General features: G+C 47.6%; 1 protein-coding gene across 1 annotated transcript in view; it reads right to left on the reverse strand.

Annotated features, from left to right (window-relative positions):
- Window positions 1-25,831, reverse strand: part of HMCN1 (hemicentin 1) — a 166,025-nt gene that overhangs the window by 2,740 nt on the left and 137,454 nt on the right. The window contains exons 72-105 of the mRNA XM_066192199.1: window positions 24,885-25,026; window positions 23,738-23,882; window positions 22,874-23,001; window positions 22,553-22,709; window positions 22,241-22,362; window positions 21,894-22,058; window positions 21,586-21,693; window positions 21,310-21,447; window positions 21,032-21,166; window positions 20,531-20,800; window positions 19,888-20,078; window positions 19,322-19,535; window positions 18,844-18,978; window positions 18,171-18,361; window positions 17,604-17,685; window positions 16,309-16,578; window positions 15,638-15,808; window positions 14,935-15,105; window positions 13,828-13,998; window positions 12,454-12,624; window positions 12,118-12,288; window positions 11,567-11,737; window positions 11,197-11,346; window positions 10,889-11,026; window positions 10,458-10,579; window positions 9,803-10,040; window positions 9,405-9,467; window positions 8,206-8,325; window positions 7,809-7,943; window positions 7,342-7,455; window positions 6,937-7,062; window positions 6,184-6,312; window positions 2,006-2,356; window positions 148-267 (exon numbers count right to left, since the gene is read on the reverse strand). Coding sequence (XP_066048296.1) covers window positions 148-267; window positions 2,006-2,356; window positions 6,184-6,312; window positions 6,937-7,062; window positions 7,342-7,455; window positions 7,809-7,943; window positions 8,206-8,325; window positions 9,405-9,467; window positions 9,803-10,040; window positions 10,458-10,579; window positions 10,889-11,026; window positions 11,197-11,346; window positions 11,567-11,737; window positions 12,118-12,288; window positions 12,454-12,624; window positions 13,828-13,998; window positions 14,935-15,105; window positions 15,638-15,808; window positions 16,309-16,578; window positions 17,604-17,685; window positions 18,171-18,361; window positions 18,844-18,978; window positions 19,322-19,535; window positions 19,888-20,078; window positions 20,531-20,800; window positions 21,032-21,166; window positions 21,310-21,447; window positions 21,586-21,693; window positions 21,894-22,058; window positions 22,241-22,362; window positions 22,553-22,709; window positions 22,874-23,001; window positions 23,738-23,882; window positions 24,885-25,026 — 5,425 coding nt within the window. The remainder of the gene's footprint in view (window positions 1-147; window positions 268-2,005; window positions 2,357-6,183; window positions 6,313-6,936; window positions 7,063-7,341; window positions 7,456-7,808; window positions 7,944-8,205; window positions 8,326-9,404; window positions 9,468-9,802; window positions 10,041-10,457; window positions 10,580-10,888; window positions 11,027-11,196; window positions 11,347-11,566; window positions 11,738-12,117; window positions 12,289-12,453; window positions 12,625-13,827; window positions 13,999-14,934; window positions 15,106-15,637; window positions 15,809-16,308; window positions 16,579-17,603; window positions 17,686-18,170; window positions 18,362-18,843; window positions 18,979-19,321; window positions 19,536-19,887; window positions 20,079-20,530; window positions 20,801-21,031; window positions 21,167-21,309; window positions 21,448-21,585; window positions 21,694-21,893; window positions 22,059-22,240; window positions 22,363-22,552; window positions 22,710-22,873; window positions 23,002-23,737; window positions 23,883-24,884; window positions 25,027-25,831) is intronic.

Consider the following 25,831-nt stretch of genomic DNA (forward strand, 5'->3'; position numbering starts at 1 on the left):
GACTATAAAAACTTGTGAAACGAAATTTTGAATGCTGACTCTCACGAAGCCAGTTTAGAGAGGTGGTTTAGCCATGTGCTGGGCCTGGTTTGTGTCTGGTGTCTGTGCAGCCCTGCCCCTGAGCACTGCATGGATGGCTGTCCGTACCTTGGCAGGTTTTGCCGTTGGCCATGAGGCGATATCCTGCAGGACACACACACTGGAAACTGCCCAGGCTGTTCCTGCACTCGTGCTGACACGTGTCTCTGCTCTCACATTCATCAATGTCTGTGAAGAGAAGCACCAACACCTCAGCATTCCCTGAACCCGCCATCAACACAGGTACTTTCCCCCTATTTATGTACAGCAAGTGTATGGACAGAGCTGGGGGGAGTTGACTTGATCTTTTTTTCTTTTGGGGTTGAACATCTCAGACTAGAGTGTCCTCTCCCCTTACCTGTGCCATTCCTTGTAACTGCAGGCACTAAAGTCAGCTTTGAGGGGCTCCTCCCCTCGGGGAAGAGCAGCTGTAACAGACCCCAGCTGAAGACACCAGTCCTGAGACAGAGCTCTGGGAGAAAGGGGGATGTGCCACCTGCATCCACTGCTGGGTCATTCAAACACAGTCCTGCCCCCAAAGCTATCCCAGCTGCCTGATAATCAGTCAGGTGTTAAGCAACATGCTTAGGGAACACCCACACTCATTATCTCACCAGAGGAAGCCTTGTCACTGGGGGAGTCTTCCTTACAGTCACTCCCTCCTCAGGCAAAGCTGTCTCCCGTTTAAACTGACCTGGCCCATGCCAGAGGGATAAATTAGGCTCAGTAGCTGGGAAGACTGTCACTAAATATTCTTCTTCCTTTTTTTTTTTTAAATCTCCCTCTCAAGTACAGAAGTACCAGTACCAGACCACATTATGTGAAGCTTTCAAGGCACGTTAGCATGATTTAGACACAGATAATTTATAATTATAATGGCCTTTGGAAGAGCTGCCTAGGTCAGGACAGCAGTAAAGTAATTTCATGCAGGAGTTCAGACTTGCATGGTTAAATCAATGGAAGGAATGTCTTTGCTTCCCCTCTGACTGACAGGGGTTGCATTAGATCAAAATGCAAACAGAGAAGAGAAACAGACGTGACTACAAATCTATGTGCTGTAAGCAAATCCTCATGGTTGTCTATTGAAAGAATTTTCTTTAACCAAAGTATCATTTGGGGGTATTTTTCATATTAAACAAACATTTAAAAATTTAGATATTTATTCAATGAAATGAAAGTTTCATGGAATGTTAATATTATTAATATTCATGGCATATTAACTAATTCCACCTGGAAGCTGGGATGAAGATCCAAATGTGAAACAAACCCTTCCATCCCTCAGAGCTGTATTCCTGCGTCTCTCAATTAAACTCCTATACCATAACAATCCACGTGGATATGACTACTGAAACCTCTCTGTGGCTTAAATACAAGGTCTGATGTCTTCTCCACACTCACTGAATTACACTGCAACTGCTTTTCTTACATAAAATAATAATTTAAAAGCTTCTGTGCCTGTTGCCCATGTGACAGTGACTGATGGTCCTGTGGCAGTGCTGGCACTGGCCCCAGTGTGATCAGTTCCAAAATGTTTATTCCAAACCATTCTAACAAAATTACTGCTGCCAATGGGAGTCTGACAGAAGCACTGTGACTAGACTGGGGCTACTGGTGGTTTTTGGAGTGTGAGAAGATTCACCAAGGTGAGCACCGTGATCAGGAGAAAGAGAATAACAGAGGGAAAAACTTTGTAAACAGGTAATTAGCAGCACAGTTAAAACAAGATGTTATAGGGAGGTTGAGAACATTTTTGCTACAATGTAAGCCAAGACAGTAGAGACCAGAACATGCAGAACCCTCTGAATATTGACTAGGGTAATAGAAAACACAACCCCAGTACCACAAACCCTCAGCCCCTGGTATGTATCACACAGTAACCTAAGAATAAGGCCCCAAACAGAGTTGCATAGATAGGACTGACATTTACCTACACATCTGGCATTTCTTGCCTCATAGCCTTCAGGACAAGTTTCTCTAAGGTTCCTTCTAGTCCTGGAGAAAGGTATTCTGCTGTTCCTATACTCTGAGAAGGAGCTGTAGAGATTTGAGGAGTGCCTGTAATAGTGCTGCAGTTGCTGGTTGTCTCTCCCAGGGGAGAACTGAGCATAGTTATAGCTACTGTAATAGGCACCCGAATTTGGCACCCTCTCCAATCCGGCGCAAGATTTCCCATCACCCAGTAACTGTTGCCCAGGTAGACAGAAACACTTGAAGCTGCCAGGGGTGTTGGTGCAGTGAAGTGCACAGGGTTTAGGCACTTGTTCACATTCATTAATGTCTGCTCATGTGACATGATCCAGAGCCCCAAACCATGTGGAAAGGAGAGAAAACAAACAAACAACAACACATAACTATACGTATATATACACATAGGTACTTATCTCAGTCTCAGGAACAAGCTGAAGACATAAAAGCAAAAGAGATTTGGAGACACTAAAACATGGAGAACACTAGGCCAAGCAGGCAGGATCCACTGTCCTGAACTGTAAGAGACCTTAATTCTCCCACAGGCTGATGTGACTGTGCTCACCAGGACAGGAGCCCTGCTGAAGCCTTGTTTCAGCCTCAGCTGCTCAATACTCTCTTACTAATTGGGATTTTTTCCTTAAGTGCTCCAGAGATGAGTGGAAGAAGCTGCTGGGCCCTTCTTTAAAAGATGATGTTTAACTCAGCACATTCCAGAGAAGTACAGTGCTAGAAATTCCTTACACCTCACACTAAGGGAAGCACAGCTGGCTCTGATGTGGGTATTGTGCTTCGTGTTATCATAGAGTCATGGAATGCTTTGGGTTGGAGGGATCTTACAGCTCAGCCAGTGCAACCCCCTGCCAGAGGCAGGGACACCTTCTACTATCCCAGTTTGCCTCAAGCCTTGCTCAGCCTGGCCTTGGGCACTTCCAGGGATGGGCATTGGGCTCAAGAACACAGTTCAAGGCTGCAAGGGCAAGAGGTCAGGTATGTTATAACTTTTGATGCTGTTATTGGTCATTCCAGCTGTGACAGGTTGGAGACGTGAGAGTACGTATTAATAACTTTTAGACAATTAAAAAGTAGAATTATTTTTGCTTTCCTAAGCAATGTCTTCTTCTTAGTTGTTTAAATTGCAGTCCAAAGTTATTTGAGCCACTCCAGCAGTAAATATCCATCCTTGTATCAAAACTGAGTGCTGAGCACACAAAGTATGGTAAAGGCCTTCAGGGTGCAACATGCTGAGTGTCCTGCCCTCCAAGTAACTATGAGTGCTCTTGGGACTGCAGGACCTTCCCCCCGAGTCTCTCTGACACTACTAGAAAGAAATCTTCTATAGTTTTTATCAAGTTACTTCAGGCCCAGCTAGAAATTTGACATATATCGTATTTCTTTTCAAACTCAGTACTTCTTCACCAGGAAAGGGTAAAAATTCCAAACAACTCTGCAATGACCAGAAATAAAAAACCTGCTTTTAACATACACCACAACATATCTATGCTTGACATGTATTACAAACATTCTCCTACTAGAAATTAAAGATTATCTTAATGGTGACTCAATAATAGTTGTATTATTTCATAGTAGTATTCTTGCAATTGCTATTGTAAAAATGCCATTAAGCCAGTGTTGTTACAGTTTCATTTGGATCCCCTATGAACAGAGGCTTTTGAGCACAGTTTGTAACTCCTCAAGCCACAAATTCATGAGAATAGTATTTAAAAATCAATACTGTCAGAAATATGGCAGAACATTAGGCTGCATTTTTATGAAGGGGTTAATATTTGATAGATTTAAGGTTTTAAACAATTTAGGGGGATATTAATAGTTAAATGCTTTAAGAATTGGAAATCCAGAAGTAGTAACAGCAGAGTGTTACAATATTTTCCAGCTGTTATTTGGCAACACACACAACTGAAACTTCACATATTTGTGGAATTATCCTTAGGCTAAAATTTTCAGGTGTTAAAAATGAGAATTTCACTTAAAGTATGAAAACAACTAATCTGAATTTTAAGTGTATTAATCTCAGTATGTGCTTAAGGTAAAAAATTTATTATTCATATACATGTAAAAGAAAGCAAACTCATTATTTCCTTAACACTCAAGTGCTGACTTTTACATTCTGTACTTGCCTAAAATAAATTAACACTGATGTCTTTATGGCAACCAATGTCCTTGGAACAAATTGTGGATTAGCAATAGAAGATAATCATAGAAATTATGGAAGACAACAGGTGAAAATTTGAGCAATTTCTTTTTCAAGGGCAGCCTGTGCCATACAAGCAGAACTGACTGCAGGAGTCACCCGCATTGGTTCCAGGGCTGCCCCTGTGAGAAGAAGCTACTGAGGCATGGGAACCCTAATATTTACAAGAACAAGGTAAAATTATTTGGAAATTGAAAAAGCTACATTTTCAGGCTTTCTCTAATTTGAGAAACAGTACCTGATTTTATATTCTAGATAGCCTTGCATGTGTAATCTGCATTACAGCAGCTTTTAGCAAAGCCCTTCCACCTATGTGGAGAGAAAACAATACAGCTCCCAGAAATGCTGTAATTCAAGTAAATGGACAGACAGAGCTCTGTGGGGGTCACAAAGGAGCATCTTATCTCCATCCAACAAACAAAAAAAGGAATTGTGGCACAAAGGGCTTTACCCAGGGTAAAAACGGCACAGGCAGGAACAAAATTCACTTCGGCTGTTTCAGTCTGGGCCATACTTAATTTTCAACTCCTCCCTGTTCTCAGTGTCAACAATGACAATAAAAACTGGATTTTATTAACAAAACTAACACTTTGGATGAATCTATATTTTAAATATATTTTTAGGAATGTAAAAATTCAAAGGATAACAATGCCTTAGGAGGGAGCTTTCAGTGGCCCTTGGTCAGAAAGGAGCTTTAAGGCTGCTGGCATTTTGTGAAAACCTACAGTCCTAGACTTTACCTGGCTTTTTTCCTGTTAGAAGTTTAAAGTGCTTAAATATAAGTTAAGAGTCTGGATTGGTTTTATTTCAGTACAGAGGCAAATGGTGGAAGTAATATCTTGGTCTACAGCCAAACACTTCTTAGTGCAACTTAATCTCTTTTAAAAAATCCCACACATTTCTGGCTTTTGACAGTCCAAAACTTTGAGTTGCTAAAAAAAATGAAATAAGAAAAAAATATTTATCACTTAGGAAAGCTAATCTTGAAGAAGTCACCTGGGAGGAATACTTTTCTGACATGATACATAACAGCAACTGAAACCAACCTCACTTGGTGTCACATACCCACATTCAGAAATCCTCATTATCAGAGTAGGTCAGCTCTTACATTTTAAACATTTGACATAAATGCAGTAGAGGTGATTCTAAATGATCCTACTGCATTCGTGCAGTCTCTTATATCCCAGGGGAAGTGCTTATCCACCTGCCCTGGCCCCAAACATTAAACTCTCTTGCTCCCCGCATCAGAGCTCAGGAGCCTCCTGTGACGTGGGAGAAAACCCTGTGTGGCTTTACGCCAAGCTGGCACAGGGAGTGACTGCATGGCTGGCATTCCTGTGAGTGCCACGATCCTGTTCCTCCCCTGCTGGGAGCCACCCATGCCAGGAGGGGAGCACTGAGGAAGAAATGCAGATCAGGTCCCTGTGCTCTGCCTGCTGGGGAACACCCCTGGCAGTCCTGATGGGGGGGATAGGTGTATTTGGGATGTTGAGGAGCCAAACTCAGTTTGGGTCTGTGGGGCCTCTTGCAGCTCCTTGGGGTGTGCTCCCTAGGGGAACCCACATGACTCCCTGTGGGACTGCCTTCAGGGGTGAGCCAGGGCAGGCCAGGGCACAGCCAGGCACAAACCCCACCTGATTTTGTAACTGAAGCCTCCTGTGGAGTGGTCACCACATCCATCCACCAGATGAGCTCTGAGACTCTTTTACACTTTGTTTCCAAAGTACAGCCCCAAACCAATCTCTTTGGAACCATTTAGCTCTGACTGTTCAGAATAGAACGCTTTGTTTTAGATGGGCAATTTGGACATGCAGAGCAAACTTATCTCTACAGCGTGGTCTTGCACAGGGATAGCACTGCTGGTGTGTTGCAGCAGAAAGCCAGGCAGGAGCAGAGCAAAGGCGTGAGAGGAGCGAGTGGCAGCTTACCCAGGCAGGGCCGGGCGGTGCCCTGGGCGCGGAATCCTCGCGGGCACACGCAGCGGTAGCTGCCGCGGGTGTTCTCACACAGCTGGTTGTAGCGGCACTGGTGCGATCCCGAGCGGCACTCGTCAACATCTGCGGCACACAGCAAGGGCAGTCACAGCTCTGCAACATCCCCGCTGGGGGAGGAAGCTGGGGCTGCTCCGTCCCTGCAAGTGTCCAGGGACAGGCTGGAAGCAACCTGGGGTAGTGGATGGTGTCCTTGCCCACGGCAAAGATTTTTAAGGTCCCTTCCAGCCCAAATTATCCCATGATTCCACTGGAACAAACGCTTTGGTACCACCTACAACATCAGCTGTGCTTAAAAGCCTCCCTGATAAGCAGCAGGGACCTGTGATCTTGATTGAGAGCTCCTGAGACAAACTCTTCAGAAATCATGCACACACAGAGCAAAACATTTCAGTCAATGAATAACAGAGTAATCAAGGTGCCAACACAGAAAAGACACCAAGGGAAATCTTACTCATCTTGCTTAAGAACAGTGGAAAACTAGAGGTGGTAAGGATACATCTGCTTTTTAATACCAGCTACAAAAAAGTTAAATATAGATGTTCCATAAGTGAAAACAAGTTGGTGCTTTAGTATGTGCAAATATTAGTAACTGGAGATGGACAATCTTCAGGATTTTTTTAAAAAATAAACATCATCATTGTCCCTGTGTTTCCCATAACCACACCGTGCATTAATGCTTCTACTCACCAATGCAAGTCCCATTCTCTGCTTTGGTCATTCCACTGGGACACAGATCAATGCACTTATAGCCACCACGGGTGTTCCTGCAGAGCTGATCAGGCCTGCACACGTTCTGCCTGCACTCATTGACATCTTATTCAAACAAAAGCAGAAATAAAGAAAAAAAGCAGGATTGGACTCTGTTATGTAATGAAATTACTCTGTCCACACATTGAATGATTTCATGCACATGGATCAGCCAGCCCAATTCTCGCTTCCTCTGGCTTTCAGTACTGCTTGACAGATTCCAAAGTGTACATCAAGTGTGTCATCCATAGCAGCATTTTCTTTCATAAGAAAATAGAGCAACAAGTCAATGTTGAGCCCTGTCTGTTGAAAAGCGAGAATGGACATTCAGAACTTCATCCCTACCCACACATTTTCTGCCCTTCAGCTGGAATCCTGGGTCACAGCCACAGTGGAAACTTCCTATGGTATTGAAGCAACGCTGATGGCAGGAGTTGGACTCTTGGCACTCGTTAACGTCTGTGGAACAACACAAATCCTTGACACCAGGGCTGAGAGTTGCCCCTGGGCATTACCTGAGCAGGGTTTGGCTGAGTTCTGCTCAGGAGTGTTTGCTGCTCTCCCATCTTTGTACATGCACACAGGACACAAACCCAAGAATGTTAAGTTCTTCCCTGATAAGATTTTAAATTTATTTCTACAGGCAGAAGAAGCAAAAGATTAAAAAAACAACAAAAAAACTATAGAAAAACCAAACCCCCACAAATCCACAAACTTAAGAATGAAAATTTAGAGACAGGTACTTGGCGACACTCTGTAAAGTGAGTTTCATTTGCAGGAGAGCTGATGCCCCGAGGCCCAGCCGTGCTCACCTTGGCAGCTGAAGCCGTCGGGCGTCCTGCGGAAGCCGCTCCCACAGCGGAGCAGGCAGCGGAAGGAGCCGGGCAGGTTCTCGCAGTCCTGCCCGGTGTGGCAGCTGTGTCCCCCCAGCGCACACTCATCGATGTCTGTAAAGGGAAACGAGCTGCAAACCCCGCACAGCCGATACACCAACCAGTGCTTCAGCACGAGCAGCTGGAAATACTGACTGCAAATACAGTCAGCTATGAAATAATTAGAGTACCACCAATAAATTGTGTTCTTATAATGAGAAAATGGCCCAAATAAAACCTTTCCTTAGCAATTTAAGTGCCTCTTAAGACATTTTAAGGCCTTAAATTAACTCAGGGGAATTTGTATCCAAGCTGTCCCCAGCAGCACCTTTCTTACCCTGACATGTTCTGCCATCAGCAGAGATGGTGAGGCCTTTGGGACAGGAGCAGTAGTAGGATCCCACAGCATTGTGACAGGTGTGGGAACAAGGATTTCCCACAGCACACTCGTCTTCATCTGGAACAAGAAAATGTTTGAAAAACCAGTGAGACTTCCCAAGAAACTACTCCGATCTGATCTTTCCCCAGAGGGGTGTGACTAGTAAAGCCCACAAGGCAGAAACAGGTCCAGCAATTCTCTTCATTTGCAACCTCTCAAGAGACAATGAAATAAGTCCACAAAATCATCTCAGATGATTTCTCCCTAAAACCACCCTGACCCTAGAGAGACAGCCAGGGCACTCGTGCTCCTCTCCACCTCCATCCCCCAAGCAGGAACACACGGGCTCTTGTCTGAGGTGCCAACACTCATCCTTTCCTCCACACAGGTCACCTAAGTCCTTCATTGCTCTGCAGGCTCAGCAGAGCCTGAGGCTCAGTGTCCTCCAGGTGTACCTGAGGTTCTGATTTAAAAGCTGTCTGGGCACTACTCACATTGTAGGTGAGGACAGAAGCAATGTCTTCAACTGCCCTTGGATCCACACCCTTTCTGAAGGATAACTCACACTTTCTGAAGTGCATACTCTGAACGCTAAATAAAGGGGATGTGGGTTCTGGTGGTTTAATAATGTGTCCAGCTCTGGAGCCCTCAGCAAAAGGTGTATATGGACCTCTTAGAGCAGGTCCAGAGGATGCCATGGAGGTGCACCAAAGGCTGCAGCCCCTCTGCTCCGGAGCCAGCCTGGGACAGCTGGGGGTGTTCACCTGGAGAAGGGAAGGCTTCATGGAGACTTTAAAGCCCCTTCCAGAATGTAAAGGGGCTCCAGGAGAGCTGGAGACAGACTTGGGACAAGGGCCTGGAGGAACAGGAATACAGGAAATGGCTTCCCACTGCCAGAGAGCAGGGATAGATGGGATACTGGGAAGGACTTTTTCCCTGTGAGAGTGGAGAGGCCCTGGCAGAGAGTGCCCAGAGAAGCTGTGGCTGCCCCTGGATCTCTGGAAGTGCCAGGCTGGACAGAGCTTGGAGCACCCTGGGCTAGTGGAAGGTGTTCCTGCCCATGGCAGGGGTGGAAATAGGGGATCTTTAAGGCCCCTTCCCACCCAAAGCACTCCAGGACTCCATGGTCACACCCACCCACCCGTGTCAGTCATTACCTGAGCAGTAAGGCCCAGACGAGTCCAAAGCAAACCCTGCAGGGCACTGGTTGCTCCGATCCCCTGCATTATAAAGGAAGCACGTGTCACTTGTGGATAAAAATATGGCCATTTCATTACTTTAACAGTAAGAATTGCAGTCCATCAATTTTACAATATTTATTGTATTTCAACACCAAAACAGAAACTTTTAAATCCAGCCTTTAGTCGTTTTTCTACTTTGGCACTAAAAGTCAGTATTGCATGGCTTGTGCTGGCTTGAATAACATTGAACAGGTGTGTGTGTTCAAGTTTCACAGAATTTCCTTTTGAGACTACGGGTGACTCAATGAATTCTAGGAAGGGAAGATACAAAGGGAAGCCCTTTGTTTGATTTCTGGGAAGGCCTAGAACAATACCTTTTGCAATGGAAGCCTGGATTTGGAAAGCCACGGCCTCCTCCAGTGGGTCGTACTCCGTTGTGATGGAGGCAGCATGCAGGGTTTGCACCAGGAAGGGCATCCTGCCCTTGGTGGGCTCGTAGGTGATGGTGTGGTTCCACGTGTAGGGAACGCTGACTCCGTCTGCCGTGAAGAGGCGCGTGGAGTGTGCGTGCAGCTGCCCAGGGCCAGTCTGGATGTAGTCCTCTGTGTAATCCTGCAACACAGCCCTGGCCATCAGCTGCTCCCACACCAGCACCACCTGGGCCTCTACTTCACAGTTGTGAGGTATGTTGAGAGAGGTTACCTGCTACTAATTACTAAGTCAGAGAGGTTAAAGATAAACATTTCTAACTCTGCCCAAAGCAACACTGACATGCCAGCCATCAGTAACTGCCCTGAAGACCCTCCTCAACACTACATGCCAACATCTCAAACTCTTGAGAGACCAACACCACCCTCCTCATTAGAACTTTCTGCTTTCAAAGACAAACATCAGCATCATCAGTTCAACCAGGCACAAAAGAAGTCACACACAGTACAGCAGGTTTCAGAACTCAGTCTTTCCTGCTTTCCTCTGGGTGAGAGAAGTACAGATGGATGAGAGCAGGGGTGGTACCTGAAGCAGCTTTACCTTGACACTGACATCAGCCACTGACTGGAGCTGCAGCACGTGGCCACTCACAACAACATCCAGCAGCAGGGCCCCGTCCGCATCCAGGCCCCGGGCAACGTGCGTCATGCGCAGGATCTCGCCTGGCAATTTAACAGCACACGGATGTATCACACATTCCAAACACAGACTCCCAACAGCCACCTGGAATCCAAACTGGAGCCCCTTGACCAGTTATTTATACTTATGTTTTGTAAGGTTGCCCATGACACATTTCAAACTACAGCTCTGAAAGGTGGAATAAGGCCTCAGAAGGCCACAGTCAGTCTGAAAATACTAGTGTAAGCACAAGACCCAAATTTCAGCAACGGTCCTCTGCTGTCTTTTCAGAAATCGAGCATCTATCTGGCTTACTGGACACAGAAAGAGCTGGTCTATCCCAGGGAACTCACCAGTTGCAAACTCCACTTGAGTTTCTCTCTTGAAGACAGCGTCAGTGAGTGTAAACCCATTCATTGCTTCCCCAATTTCTTTGGCGGTTGTCCAATAAACCGGGCTGAGTATGGAAATGAGCTTTCTCATCGCTGGGCCTGACGGAAACACCACAGAAAATCAGGGAGCTCTAATCTCATCACAGACCCATATGCACAGGAGCTGAATATGAAGACCTAGAACTAGTGTAGCCCTTCAGATTTAAAGCAGAATACCATAGGTGTTGGTGTATTCAGAGAAAAAATTGATAGAAGTCAAAGAGGCCTACCAAGGGTCCGAGGGACATTGGTGATCTTTGCCTGTATCACTCTGGTGTCAGAGTCCGGGCTGTCTGTTACTGTGGCGTTCAGGAAAGCAACCCCAAATTCCACATCATTGATATTGCCAATGATGCTGCCCTTGGCACGTGCAGGACCACCTGTGCAGGGAATGGGGGAGAGGCAAAACACAACCCCAAGTGTTATGTGCTGTTGGGTATTTTAGGGGAGAGAGAACTGAGCTTAAGTTGCAGGGCAGATTTAAGCCCCAAAAATTAAATTACCCAGAGAACTGGCCAAGATGAGAGATAGCACCAGTGAAATCAGGAGTGCCACAGGCTTTCACCACACTGTCACTGCATGCAAGCTGTAAATACTCACCAGGACATGCTTGGGTGTTGCACCTGGATATCTGGGAGGAGTCCCCAGGGCAAGGACGGCCACGATTTAACGGGGCTGGGCTGCTGCACAGGCGCACCCGGGTCTGCTCTCCTCCTCCACAGGAAGCAGAGCACTGGCTCCATGATTGCCACGGCCCCCAGTTTCCATCCACTGCCGAATAAAGAATGAAGAAAACAATTCTTCAATTTAAATACTTCAGGCTGCTTCGGTTATGCTGAAGTCAAGTCTTTCCTGGAGGAACCAAGGTTCTAAAGGAATAGCTCAAAGGACAACAAAGCCATTGTAACGGGCATCTGTGAACACTCCTGCCATCAGAAACAGAATCCCAGACTGGTTTTGGTTGGAAGGGACCTTAAAGCTCATCCCATCCCCTGCCATGGGCAGGGACACCTTCCAGTGTCCCAGGTTGCTCCAAGCCCCATCCAGCCTGGCCTGGGACAGTGTCGCAGGTGGTCTACATTCCTTATGTGGCCTATACCCTGATGCCTTGCAGGGAAAGCTGCATTCCTGCTGCTGTTGTGAGCACTGACCTGGGCACAGGTCTGTGCTGCACCTCTGGATCTGCACATCAGCCCCAGCACAGGCCCTGCCACCACTGGCCGGGCGTGGGTTGTCACAGCTCCGGTACCGCCTTGTCTGGCCCCCGTTGCACGTCCGACTGCAAGTTCCCCAACTGCTCCACGGGCCCCAGTTGCCATGAACTGCAAGAACAAGTCAGACTTGATCTTCCTCAGGGATTTAAAACCAGACAGTCAAGCTAGGAAAATGCTTTTGTTGAAGAGTAACTTCTTAATTTTTCTTCCCAGAGGAAAAGAATCAAAGCCAGAGAGCCAGAGTGGGTGAACAGCCCAACCCAAAGCACATACCTGGGCAAGGATCACTGTTGCAAAAATCCGTTTGTATGTCACTTCCCTCACACTTGTGTCCCCCAAACTGTGGGACTGGGTCGGAACAGTGGCGTGTCCTCTGCCTGCTGCCTCCCCCACAGGACACGCTGCAGGCGCTCCAGCTACTCCATGGGGACCACTTCCCATCCACTGGGGAGAGAGGCACAGCAGTTACAGCATCTGACTCCAGGAGTAACACAGCACAGCACTGCTACATCAGGGAAAACCAAACATGGATGCCACTGACCCTCTACAGCGTCTCAGCTACTCAGGGATTTCTCCCCAGGGACCTGGGGGTGCAGGTGGGTGAGAGCTGGACCAGCCCTGGCCATGTGAGGTGGGACCAGAACTCCCCCTGCCCTGCGCTGATCCCCCAGTGTGGGCAGCAGGGGAGGGGGGATTCTGCCTGTCTGCCCTTCTCAGGTGAGACCCCACCTGCAGAGCTGCTCCAGCCCTGGGGCCAGAAGCACAGGAAGAACATGGAGCTGCTGGAGAGGGTCCAGAGGAGGCCCCAGAGCTGCTCCCAGGGCTGGAGACCCTCTGCTCTGGGGCCAGCCTGGGACAGCTGGGGGTGTTCATCTGGAGGAGGCACCAGGGAGACCTTGAGCCCCTTGCAGTGCCTAAAGGGGCTCCAGGAGAGCTGGAGAGGGACTTGGGAACAGGGATGGAGGGACAGGACACAGGGAATGGCTTCCCACTGCCAGAGGGCAGGGATAGATGGCATATTGGGAAGGAATTGTTCCCTGTGAGGGTGCGGGGGGCCCTGGCACAGGGTGCCCAGAGAAGCTGTGGCTGCCCCTGGATCCGTGGAAGTGTCCAAGGCCAGGTTGGATGGGGCTTGGAGCACCCTGGGCTTCTCCCTTCTACTGCTTCCTGGTCTTGATGAGGACTCGGTGTAGCATCTGGCAGGAGCAAAAAGGAGCATGAAGCCAGAAGGCTCAGACATGTTGCACATTGCAATCCATGGAATTTCCCTGGATTATCTCTGCACTCAGCCAAACATAAAAATCCTATTTCAGAAATGTGATTTTTCCTGTCATCTCATGAAGCACTCATTGAAATGTGGAAGAAAAGGATAAATGAGTAACAGAACATAAGAAAACTTTAAAAATAAGTATTTAGGAAAGCTATCATTTAATTATGAGTAATTTAAAATGCGGCTTCTGTGAGATAAAGCAACAAGAACAAGGAAAGAAATCCTGTCTGTAGGCTCTATAGCAGACACTAAGCAGTGACAGTCAGCGACAATAACAAGCCTGAAGTGGAGTTTTTTCAGGGATTAGACTTTCAGAACCGGAAAGGTTAACCCCGAACGAAGCAGACCTGGGGAAGGGAAGGAGAATTTGGTCTCACCTGGGCAGCGCCGGCGGAAGCAGAGCTGGAGCTGCGTGTCGGGGCCGTGGCAGCGGGGCCCGCCGTGCGCCGGGGCCGGGCTGGTGCAGAGCCGCAGCCGCGTCTGGGAGCCCTTCCCGCAGGTGGTGCTGCACGGCCCCCACGGCCCCCAGGGGCTCCATTCCCCGGCCACTGCAACGGCACCACAGCCTGAACACTGCCCCAGGACAGCCCTGACCCCCCACACTGCCCCAGGATGGACACACACCTGGGATATCCCAAATCCCCCACAAAATGCCATGAGCAGTGGCCCAAACAATCAGCACTTTTTACAAGCAGAGATCAACCCTTTCCCTTCTGTTTTTTGACTGCATCACCACATCAGAACTGAACACTTAATCAAATCTGGAATTTCCCAACTCGCTGGGTAGGATGGAAGCCTGAGCAGGGCAAAGGCAGCCTGGCTAAAAGCTGTCAGAGAGCAGCAGCCAGAGCTGATTTTCCTGCCAAAACCTAGAGAAATGAGTCTCAGGCCCATGGATAAGTATTTGGCATCACAGTGGCAGCAGTGCCAGGGAAAAATGAAGAAATAAAACATTCCAAATTGTACAGAAGGGAACATGTCAGTGGTCAAGGCTCTGAATAAACTACAACCTGTCAAATGTGGAAAATACTCATGGGACAGGAAGGAAACCTGAACATTCAGGTAGTTGGGAGCAAAACGTGGCTAAAAATTTTAACAACAGAGGAAAATCTACAGATAAAGTCTTAAATTATTAACAATCATTTTTACATAACTATAAACAGTTGGTGGTTTGAGTTTGGTTCTTATTTTAACTGGCTTTGCAGGATAGGTTTAGAGTAGGGAGAATTTATGCTGTGAGAATGTGGGTAACAACTACTGGAAACACTAAATTACAAATTAATATTTTTATTAGTGGGAAAAAAAGAAATTGATGAGATTTCTTACACTTACTTTTGTGATTCCTGTTTCCAAGAACTCATGCCATTCAATTTTTTTAAAAAAGTAATTAACAACTAAAATCAAGATAATGTGGATGTGGAGAAACAAAGAGACCTGTATGTGAAGCCCCTCATGCAAATAAGGTTAAATTACTCTTCTCTTACCTGGGCAAGGCCTAAGATTGCACATGACTGACTCCAGAGCGCTGCCCTCACAGGGCTTCCCTCCGTGCTGAGCTGGGGGGTTACTGCAGGTCCTGCTCCTTGTCCTGTTCCCTTGGCCACAGCTCCTTGAGCACTCTTCCCACAGCCCCCACTCCGACCAGCTCCCATCCACTAAGGACCAGAAAAGCCCAGTTTTCATTAAACAATATTTTTGTGGTATTAATTGAAATTTCCTCTTTCTTTCCAAAATTAATTACAACTACATAGAAAAATTAATCTGCCATCAAGATCCATGGTGACAAAAGTTCACTGTTTGGGCACTTAATGCAAGGCACATTAAAAGTATCGATTCATTGTGGCTTTTCAGTACTTCAGTAGGGTTTACAAAATAGAGGGAGGGAGACTTAGATGGGCAGGCAGCAATAGGACACGGGGGAAAGGTTTTAAACTAAAAGAGGAGAGATTTAGATTAAGTATTTGGAAGGAATTGTTCTCTGTGAGGGTGGGGAGGCCCTGGCACAGGGTGCCCAGAGAAGCTGTGGCTGCCCCTGGATCCCTGGCAGTGTCCAAGGCCAGGCTGGACAGGGCTTGGAACAACCTGGGACAGTGGAAGGTGTCCCTGCCTCTGGCAGGGGTGGCACTGGATGGGCTTCGAGGCCCCTCCAACCCAGCCCCCGGTGGGGCTGTGTGAGCACAGCAGTACCTGGGCAGGGCTGGCGGTGGCAGCTGCGCAGGTCGCGGTGGGGCCCCTGGCAGCCGCGGCCGCCGTTGGCCGGCACGGGGCTGTCGCACTGCCGGACGCGCTCCTGCACTCCCTGGCCGCAGGTGACGCTGCACGCCCGCCATTCCAGCCAGCTGGAGAACCCGCCGTGCACTGCAACGGGAGCAGGGATGCTGCTGGCCACTGCCAGTGCCTGCAGCTCCCTTAGGCCGACACACAGAAGTGAAAACTGCACCTTCTGACCCTTGGAAATCCTTCTCACTTCATGTCATTACTGTGCAAAAATCTCTTACCATAGTTCAAAGACAATTACTGCTTATGCTCCTAAATGCTTTTCTTTAAAGGCACAGTTCAGGTATGACATGTTCTGAGGATGGGATCTGGTTCAAGACCCTTTCATTATAATTTTTGTCTCTCACCCTTCACAGCCTCTGTCTCTCCCAGCTGGATGAGTATAATGGAATAAAATTTAATGAAAGAGAATCCCACTGACACTTCAGACAAGGCTTACCTTAGACCTAATGCTTATAAAGAAGATAAGATCAAACATCTCATCCATAAAATGTGGGCAAGATGAACTTTGACCACATTTGATCCAGATTAATGCTGTCACCTACCAGCTTCAAAGTCACTCTGATGCTTTGTGCACGTACCCTGCACGGTCAGGGGCACCGTGACGAGGACGGAGCCCAGGAGATTCCTGGCCACACACTCGTACTCGGAGGTGTCCTCCCTCTGCAGCGGGGCGATGCGCAGGGAGCCGTTGGGCAGCAGGGTCACTCTGTCATCGCCCAGCACGGGCTGTCCCTGCCGGGACCAGCCGATGGTGGGAAGGGGCTCTCCCATGGCCTGGCAGTCCAGCACTGCTGTGGCTCCGGCTTCCAGCACCATCCCCACCGGTTCTACAGTGATGACTGGGGGGCCTGGAACAGAAAGCATTCCCTGGGTGGCAGCACACAGGCACAGGCTCAATTGAATTAATATTAATGCGAGCGCAGAGAATCCTAAGACAGTTTACTTTGACTAAAATTATTATTGCTGATTCCCCACTGGCAAAATAGAAACACAGAATCCTTAAGGTTGGAAAACACCTTTTGGATCACCAAGTCAACCCAGAATCACCACCGATGTTCACCACTAAACCCTGTCCCCAGGTGCCACCAAACAGACTCATGTTAAAATGCCAACAATAAGCTGATTTGAACATGCAGCAATCTGAGGACTAAAGCAGAGCTTAAGACCCAGCTATAAGAGCACATGCTCTTCTTTGTGGCTATAATGGGTTGTTTTTCATAAAACAACGCATAGGAAGATGTTATTATTCATGTCCAGAGACAACTGAGGGGTAAGGAACAGACCCACACTGCTTGAGACTACAGTAGGAAGGGCATGTTTAGAAATTCTCCCACCAGCAAATAAAAATTTTAAAGTATTATTTTTGCCAAAAATAAAATATCATCAATGAGAATTCAGATTGACCTCATATAACCTGCTTAATTTATAAATTGAGAGTCTAGTTTATTCCAGTTGTATTGAGTGAACTTTAGAGAAACAGGCCCTTTCAGAGAGTGATTCAGTTCATTCCACCCTGGTTACTACGATGAGGCTCAACCACCCTTTACATCCCTCTCTTCTTTGACCTCAATCACAGCTTAGACCAGACTCTCAAGTATTCATGATGTAAGATGTCCAGAGAAGCTCTAGGCTGCCCATCCCTGGAAGTGTTCAAGGAGCACCCAGCTCTAGTGGAAGGTGTCCCTGCCCACAGCAGGTGATCTTTTAAGTCCCTTCCAACCCAAGCTGTTCTGCAATTCCATGGAAGAAGAGGTGAGTCCAAACCTCCAGGGCACTGCCCAACCCTCAACACCCCCCAGGAGCTGCTTGCACCTCCCCAGGGACACAGGTTTTCACTCCCTTAAGAGGCATTAGGCCTCCCTTTGAGTCTTACTCTGCAGGGTCAGTGTCAGGCTGCGCTCCACAACGCCCGCCTCGTTGGTTGCCACGCACTTGTAGTCACCAGCATCTTCGTTCTGAGGAATACAACCAGGGCTCAGTGTACAGGGCCCCTCCTGGGGGTGTGGGGAGCAGGGAATTTTAACCCCAATTCAAAATGCAGACATGAGTTCATGGGGAAAAACAAGAGTCTTGCTGTTCAGATTATGAATTCAGATTTGGAGTAAGATTTGCACATGGAGAAAGCAATTGCTTTTCAGCTTACCCATAGAACTCTCTTAAGGTCAAGAGCAAAGGTCCCATTTTACTGTTCATGAGCTGGAACTCACACACCAACAATCAGGATGTAAATTCAGTCCTTCTGACAAGCAGGGAGAACTCTGATCCCCTGGGTTTTGCCTCAATCATTTGAATCTAACTCTAGTCTGAATTAAAACATTTGTTAAAGGTAAAAGCAAAACAGGATAAATGTCTAGCCTGACTCTTTCAAACCAATATGATCAGGACTACCTTTATCAATCAAGTTCAAGGCAGACACTCACAGTATCAGGGCAGGACTCACCACGGTGCCATAGATAGCAAGGGAACCATTGACAAGCTGTCGAATCCTGTTGCTAATCTGAACTCCCACTCCTTTTTTGCTCCACTGGATGGTTGGAGGGGGATCTCCCCTGACTTCACAGTTCAACATGGCATTGCCACCCAAGGGCTCAATTCGGCTGGAGTGATAATCCCCTTTGAAGACTGGAGGCTCTGAAAAAACAAGGGATGCCAGAGAAACAGTAGAGCCAAAACAAAGTGTTCCTAATGATAACTGCTGGCAAGGATCATGCATCTCTGACTTTCTGAAGGAGGTATTTCAACCTGTTTGGATTTTTCTCCCATTTAGCCATTGGCAAGGTATTATATACTAGAGGGAATGGCTTTAAACTGACAGCAGGCAGGTTCAGATTGGATATTAGGGAGAGATGCTTCCCTGTCAACGTGGTGAAGCCCCGGCCCAGGTTTCCCAGAGAAGCTGTGGCTGCCCCTGGATCCCTCGAGGTGTCCAAGTTCAGGCTGGGTGGGGCTTGGAGCAGTCTGGACTAGTAGAAGGTGTCCCTGCCCATGGCAGGGGGTGCCACTGGATGAGTTTTAAGGTCCCTCCCCACCCATCCCGTTCTGACTCCACTATCCAAACCCAGTGGTTACATGGAGCTGTCCAGCAACAACCACAACTGCTCAATTTCACATACCTTTGACGTACACGAAGCCAATGGCCTTGATGGAGCCCACTGTGTTCTCTGCAGAGCACACGTAGGTCCCAGAGTCCTCCTTGGACACCCTGTCGATGAGCAGCTCACTGTGCCCATTGACATCATCGTACTGTGCTGCAGGGAGAGCAGGGAAAGGGTCATTCCAGGGATTGGAATGTATGCAGCTCACAGGAGTCTTTGAATCTGTGCTCTCTCAGCAGCACAGCTCAGGGGCCCTGTGCATCCCTGAGACACTCCAGGAATGCAAAGAAAGTCACTGCTGTGACATCTGCCCACGTGCACCTCTTCACTTCAGCTGCCCCTTAACTTCGAGCATCAGTTGCTTGGAAGCTGAATAAATACCATCAGATATGATTGTTTTTGATGTGCTACATTATCGGCTACAGAAGAGGGACCATTTTTTAATTACCTTCCTTACAGCTTTGTCTCTGCAGCCAAATGGCCATCAGGGACCCACCTGGAATGATGTTATTGTTAAAGGTCCATGTTATTCTGGGGACAGGTATCCCTGTTGCTTTGCAGGTTAACCTGAGCTGTTCTCCTTTGGTCAAGGCTACGTCTCCAGGCAGTTCAGTGAAAGCTGGGAGCACATGAACAGTCAGGGCGACCGTGTGTGTGTCCTCCCCAGCAGTGTTGGTGGCAATGCAGGTGTAACTGCCAGAGTCTTCGGGCTGGAAGGAAACATGGTGGGGAAATTTCAGCTGGGATATATCCTACAGCACACACCACTCATATCAGTAAAAGAATCTTGAAAGGCTTGGAACAAGCATTCAGCAGAAATGGTCAGCTGAGCTCTTCCACTTCCCTAAATTTGAAGGATGACTAACACTTCTTTTTACCCTTCATCAGGATTTACCACTACAAATTCTTCATAGATTTTACTTCCCAGTGGAAAATGAAAACGTTTATGATGATTTTGGAACATTAAGAACAAGAAATCAAAATTAAAACAATGACTAACCCAGAAGTGGATCTTATCACTGCCAAATGTGTCCAGTAACAGCTTAGATTTAGGGAACTTACCACAACATTGTCCAAAATGAGGTCTCCACCAGGCACAGTCTGGTATTTTCCCACTGTGTCTCTTAACAGCATGTTGTCCTTCCTCCAGTTAATGGCTGGTGTTGGGATCCCCTCGGCCACACAGGACAGAACAGCCTGGGAGCTCTCTGTGACTGTGTACTCCGTATCCGTGCTGCGGATCCTGGGTGGAACTGTGGGGAGGTCATTAAAAATATTTCCTCTGGGTATTATCCAAGCACAACACTGGACTGAAGAAAACCTTTGCCTGGACCTTCTGGATTGTCCATCTCCATCAATGATTGTGTGCCAAAATTCAAGCAACTGGCCAATATTGCAACTTAATAACACTCCCCTATATTAAGTAGCACAGAAACTCCTTCTGTACATCTCTAGCTCCTTATTCTCCATGGAGTCACACTGGTAACACACATCACTTCCCTACAGTCCCACTTATCATGGAATCACAGGACGGTTTGGCCTGGAAGGGACCATAGAGCCCATCTCATTCCAACACCTTCAACTATCCCAGCTTGCTCCAAGCCCCATCCAGCCTGGCCTTGGACACTTCCAGGGATGGGGAGTCCTCAGCCTGTCTGGCCCAGCTGTTGCAGTGCTCCCTACCCTCCCAGGAAGAGCTCCTTACCGTGCACGGTGAGCTCTGTGCTGGAGGTGCTGGATCCCGCAGGATTTGCCGCTGTGCAGGTGTAGCGGCCGCTGTCCCCGGGCTGCACAAACAGGATCTGCAGAGCTCCCGTGCTCAGGATTCTTCTTCTCATGGACTCTGTTATCTGCTGCCCAACCTTATGCCAGCTGATCTCTGGCCCAGGGTAGCCTTCAGCCTCACACTGCAGAGTGACAGACTGATCAACGGCAACAACATATTCCTCCATGTGGGACTTGATAACAGGAGGAACTGAAAGGAACAAAGACAGTTATTAAAAGAATTAGATGCTGTAAGAAACAAGGGACACTTTGGTTCTTAACGAAAATAATTTAAAAGTGTATCCTAAAGTAGGTATCAAACTACAGGGAATAAATCTCCTGGGCTCTGTTCAGCATCACATGAAACAGGAAGGCACTGGCTCCCTTTCTATTGCTCAGAATTGTGTTTGGACCAAGAGAAGGAGTTTAAAAGGTGATTTACCTTGAACTTTCAGCTTGATCTTCCCCAGAGCAGTACCAGCCGGATTCTGAGCAACACACATGTAAGTGCCAGCATCTTCCACAGCTGCTCTGGCAATCTGCAAACCGCCACTTGGCTGGACCATGTAACTGTTCCCTAAAACAAATATAATCAAAGTATGACACTTCTGGTTTGGTGTTTGGTTTTAAATGAATGGCGAGGAGAACCCCAAGATTCAGAAAAGAAAATGGATGTCTGTGTCACGGGACCAGGCAGGGTCCCAGGCTTTGGGAGGATACCTGTGGTGATGATGTTGATGCCCTCCTTCTGCCATGTGATCACAGGCTGAGGAGTGCCCGTGGCCTCACAGGGCAGCACAATGGGATTGTTCACAATGACATCCAATGTCCCTGGCTGGGCCTGGATAACGGGTGGCTCTGTGGAATGAAAGGAAAAGGGAAAAGCATAACATTCAAGGCTAGGAAGATAAAGAGCACTAAAATGGTACAGCCCGAGCAGGCTGAAGGAGCAATGCTGGCTGTCAGAACAGCCTTGCTCGTCAGCCTCCAGCTTACCCTGCACATGCAGAGTGACATGCCTGTGAGCAGAGCCTGCAGCGTTCCGGGCCACACAGGTGTACCTGCCCCCATGGGCCAGCTGGGCAGAGGGGATCTCCACAGCTCCTGGGGCAGAGAGAGCAGCACAACATGCAGAGCATCCTCGAGGCACAGGTGCTCCCTTACAGCATCCCTCAGTTCATTCCAAGCCATCAGAGAGGGGATCTCTGGGGGATTGTTTGCATTTCTGTAATTCATTACTTACAGATGTATTGGATGGATGTAATGGATGTGCCTGATCGCACTGATTTCCTGCAGCACATTACCTGAAGAGAGAATTCTGTAGCCATCTCCCCTGGGAAGCAACTTGATGCCATTTCTGGTCCAATGAACCGAGGGGACAGGAACACCAGAGGCAGTGCAGGAAACCACGACTGGAGACAGCTTTGTTACCAGGAGCTCTGTGGCTTCATCTGCTATGGATGGGGGCACTGAAAATGAAGAGCAGGGCAAAGGTTACTTGGCTATGCTCATTTGTTAGAAATTCTTGGAAATGCCAGAGACTTATGGATATCACTATCAAAGAGGAATGAAATAAACTCTCATCTCAACATTGGAATACCCCAAAGAAGTTCTGGGTGCCACTCAAATGTAATAGCAATATCCCCTCTACCTTGAACAGTGAGATCAATTGCCCTTTGATCTTCTCCTGCAGCATTTGACACAGAGCACTCATAGACAGCAGTATCATCCACAGTGGGAGAAATGATTACTAAGGAACCTGAAGACAGAAGTCTGAACAAAAGAAAGAAACCAAAGAAAAAAGAAAGTAAAAGCCATTGAAACACTTCTTCCCTTCTCAGGTAATCAGCCCACTGAATTTGCCAGCTAGACAAGGTAGTTTTTAAGCATAGCTAGATTTTTCAAGTTCCAAAATCATCCCTGAAAACTTGAAACCCACAGTGAAAAAGAAAACGCCACTCACCTGTATGTATTCTGGTTCTGGTCAACACTTAGCAGATGCCCATTCTTTTTCCAGCTAATTGCTGGTCTGGGAATTCCAGTGGCTTCACAAGGCAAAGTGGTTTGCACGTTTACGATTACTGTGATATTCTTCTGCCCAGGAGCAATAGCTGGAGGAACTAAGGACAAACAAAGCCTAATTATTTAGAATAATTATAGATATACACATACACATTCCTCCCCTATTTTTTTAACCAGAGCAGCTAAGAAGGGGCTAAACAGAAACTGCCTCTGGCAGAAGAAACATCCCATCAGTGGATTCAGCGGCAGCCCCGAGCTTTACCGAGGACGTGCAGGTCGATGCGCTGGCGCTCGCTGCCCGCGGCGTTGGTGGCCATGCACACGTATCTGCCCGTGTCAGCCACCTGTGCCCAGGGGATGTGCAGGGACCCATCCTCCAACACCCAATACCTGCAACAGAGCAAATGGTGCTGCCCACCATCCATGCACAGGGCACCCCAGCAGTGCAGAGGGACAGGTGACACAGGGGCACAACCAACGGCATAAATGAACCATGTGTTAATTGGGGTAGAGTTTGGTCACTTATTTCACTCTTTCCCAGCACATCCATTTCCCAAATAAACAAAGAAGTCTGGCTGACAGTGATTTCATATAAATGATACTGGATTTACAGAAAACAAGCAATTCCCTTTTTTATGGTTTCGCATTTAACCTTAAAAAACCCGTAATTAATGCCTGTACTTTTTCTTTGCAATATAACAGAATTCCTTAGCATTTTCTCAGTTCTAGAAAATGCCAAACTACTTCCTCATAAAACAGTCAGGAGACAGAAAGCATTCACTATAATAAAAGTTGGTACTAGAACATGTATAAAAAGTTCCACATATTAGAAAATACAGAATAGCTTTTGGTCTGCATGAAATTGCTTGGCTTCATCCCAAAACTCTGTGGATATATAAAAATCTAGAGATCTTTCACATTTACTGTTCAAAATGTCTAACGTCAGAATAACTATTATTATATTTGGTTGCCAAAGGAGTTTTTCTTATTCTTCTTAACAACAAAAAGGTGAAACCTTTGGTGCTGCTACTTTTCTCTCGAACAATTTCATGTCTAATTAGGTTCCTGTAATAAATACATTCTTAAGTAGCAATGAAGAACATTTATGCTAAATTCTGGGCAATACCTGGAATTGTTTCCAGTAAGAACAGCCCCATCCTTCCTCCAGGTGATCCTGGGGGTTGGGACTCCTTCTGCAGCACACTCCAGCAGGGCAGAGGTGTTGATGTGGACCATGGTGGCCTGGGGGCTGCTCCGGATCCTGGGAGCCACTGCAAGGGAGAATTGCTGATGATACAAAGGAAGTAACTCTACATTGCATTGACTGAAAATGAACACACGAAAAGAGGTGCAGCAGCAGGTTTGGCTTCACTGAAAAGACAGGAACAAGTTTCTTACCATTCTAGGTGATGATAATTGCCAAGGTGCAGCAGGAAAGGAGAAAGAAAATTTGGCTGAAATGCACTGCAAAGGTCAGTTCTGCAAGATACTGCAAAAGGTATCACTGAGCTAAAACCGCAGGAGTTCAGCACATGGAATTCAGCAAGCTAAGGCTGTGGGGATATCCTTGCTTCCTGATTATACACTAAGGAGAAGAAAGGACTTTAGCTGGAGCAGGTAAGGCCAGTCATTGGGGGCACAGTGTAAGGCAGGGCCCATGTGATTGGGCTAGAAACAGAATAGAAAAGGGGGTAAAAGTTCCTTCCAGTCACCTGAGTGTGAGAGTAGAACAGCTTCTCATCAGACTAGAGGTGACAAAATAAAAAGGTTTAAAATGGAGCTCAGGGCTATGGTAGCACGGGACAAGTATCAAGCATAGGGCCCCTCAAGCCCTGTCCTCTCCAGGTGCAGAGAAGCCGTCACAGCTCTCAGGTAACCTGTCAAGCCAGAAACCTTGTCCTCAGGATGCCAGTCAAATGCTTCAAAGAATTGCTCTGGGTTTGTCCAAGAGCATCTGTCAGTGCTCCCTCTGGTGTGGGTGCTCCCTCTGGATGTATCCTGACTCCGCGTCAGGATGATGGGTGGACACAGCCTCTGCTTGCAGGAAGCACAGATGGATGGAGAGTGAGCCATGGCAAGTGCCCAGCAGGTCCCTTAGTCTGGGGGCCAGCTGTGGGACATGAGGCCATGCACATGACCGCACAGTTTGGGCATGGCCTGAGTGGCCAACACATGGCTGAAAAGGGACCACAAATGCTCAGTGCCTGCTGCCTGAACTGCTGCAGAAACACCGTGCAAAGCCCAAGCTACCCAAGGCTGCTCCATGAGGTTACCGTGCACTGCCAGCAGGAACTCCCTGGTGGTTTCCCCTGCCACGTTCCTGGCCACACACGTGTACGTGGCGCTGTCACCCAGCTCGGCGTTGTTGATCTGCAGGTACCTCCCGCTGGACAGGATCCGCAGCCGGGGGCCTCCCTGCGGGCACACACACAGACACAGGCACGGGGGTTAGAGCTCCACTGCTGCCCTCTCCTGAGCACAGAACATCCTTCCACTGCACAGCAATAAAAGCCAGGAGAGAAGGGCACTGATAAACCAGGGACTGAACTCAATGCTGCCTTTATATCCCTGAAGAGAAGAGGGTAAAGAGCTTTTAAAATTTAGCATTGCTTACTGGTTTCTCCATTGAAACCCCTACTGAGGGAGGCTTGTGCCTGAAGGAAGCAGCTGTTATAGAGACAAAGGGCTTTTATGGAGTATTTATGGAAAGGAGCATCTACTAGCACATGACTAATTTCATTTATCTTATTATCTAGGCACACTATAGGGAGAAGGAATCAAAGTTTCTCTGCACTGCTCTTCCAGCATCACAGTCTGGCTCAACTGGGAGGCAGCACAGGCTTAGCCAGCTCAGTTTACCAGCCAGGAATCCACCAGCCAGCAGTTCTGGGCACAGGCTGTCCCTCTTCCCAGCCCTGCAGTGACTCCACAGCCCCTGCCTGGAGCCAGTTCAGTGAGAGCTTTACCACACCCAGCCTGGGTTGTGTCTGCATCAATCACTGACAGCAACATCAGCTACAAGTGCTCAGAGACCTGACTGGATAAAAACCAGCAGGAAAAAGAGCACAAACTCTGCTTTTCCAGTATGTGCCACCCACCCTCTGGATGGAACTGAATGCTGACATTCCCATCTACTCTTCTGGTTAGAGGGTCTGAGAAGGGCACCCAGAGAGACAAAACTCCTCTGGTTCTGCACTAGCACCCTGCTCTCACACCAGGC

This window comes from Chamaea fasciata, unplaced genomic scaffold (genome assembly GCF_029207755.1).
Source record: "Chamaea fasciata isolate MVZ Bird 193981 ecotype frontalis unplaced genomic scaffold, bChaFas1.0.hap1 SCAF_10, whole genome shotgun sequence".
Classification (NCBI taxonomy): domain Eukaryota; kingdom Metazoa; phylum Chordata; class Aves; order Passeriformes; family Sylviidae; genus Chamaea; species Chamaea fasciata.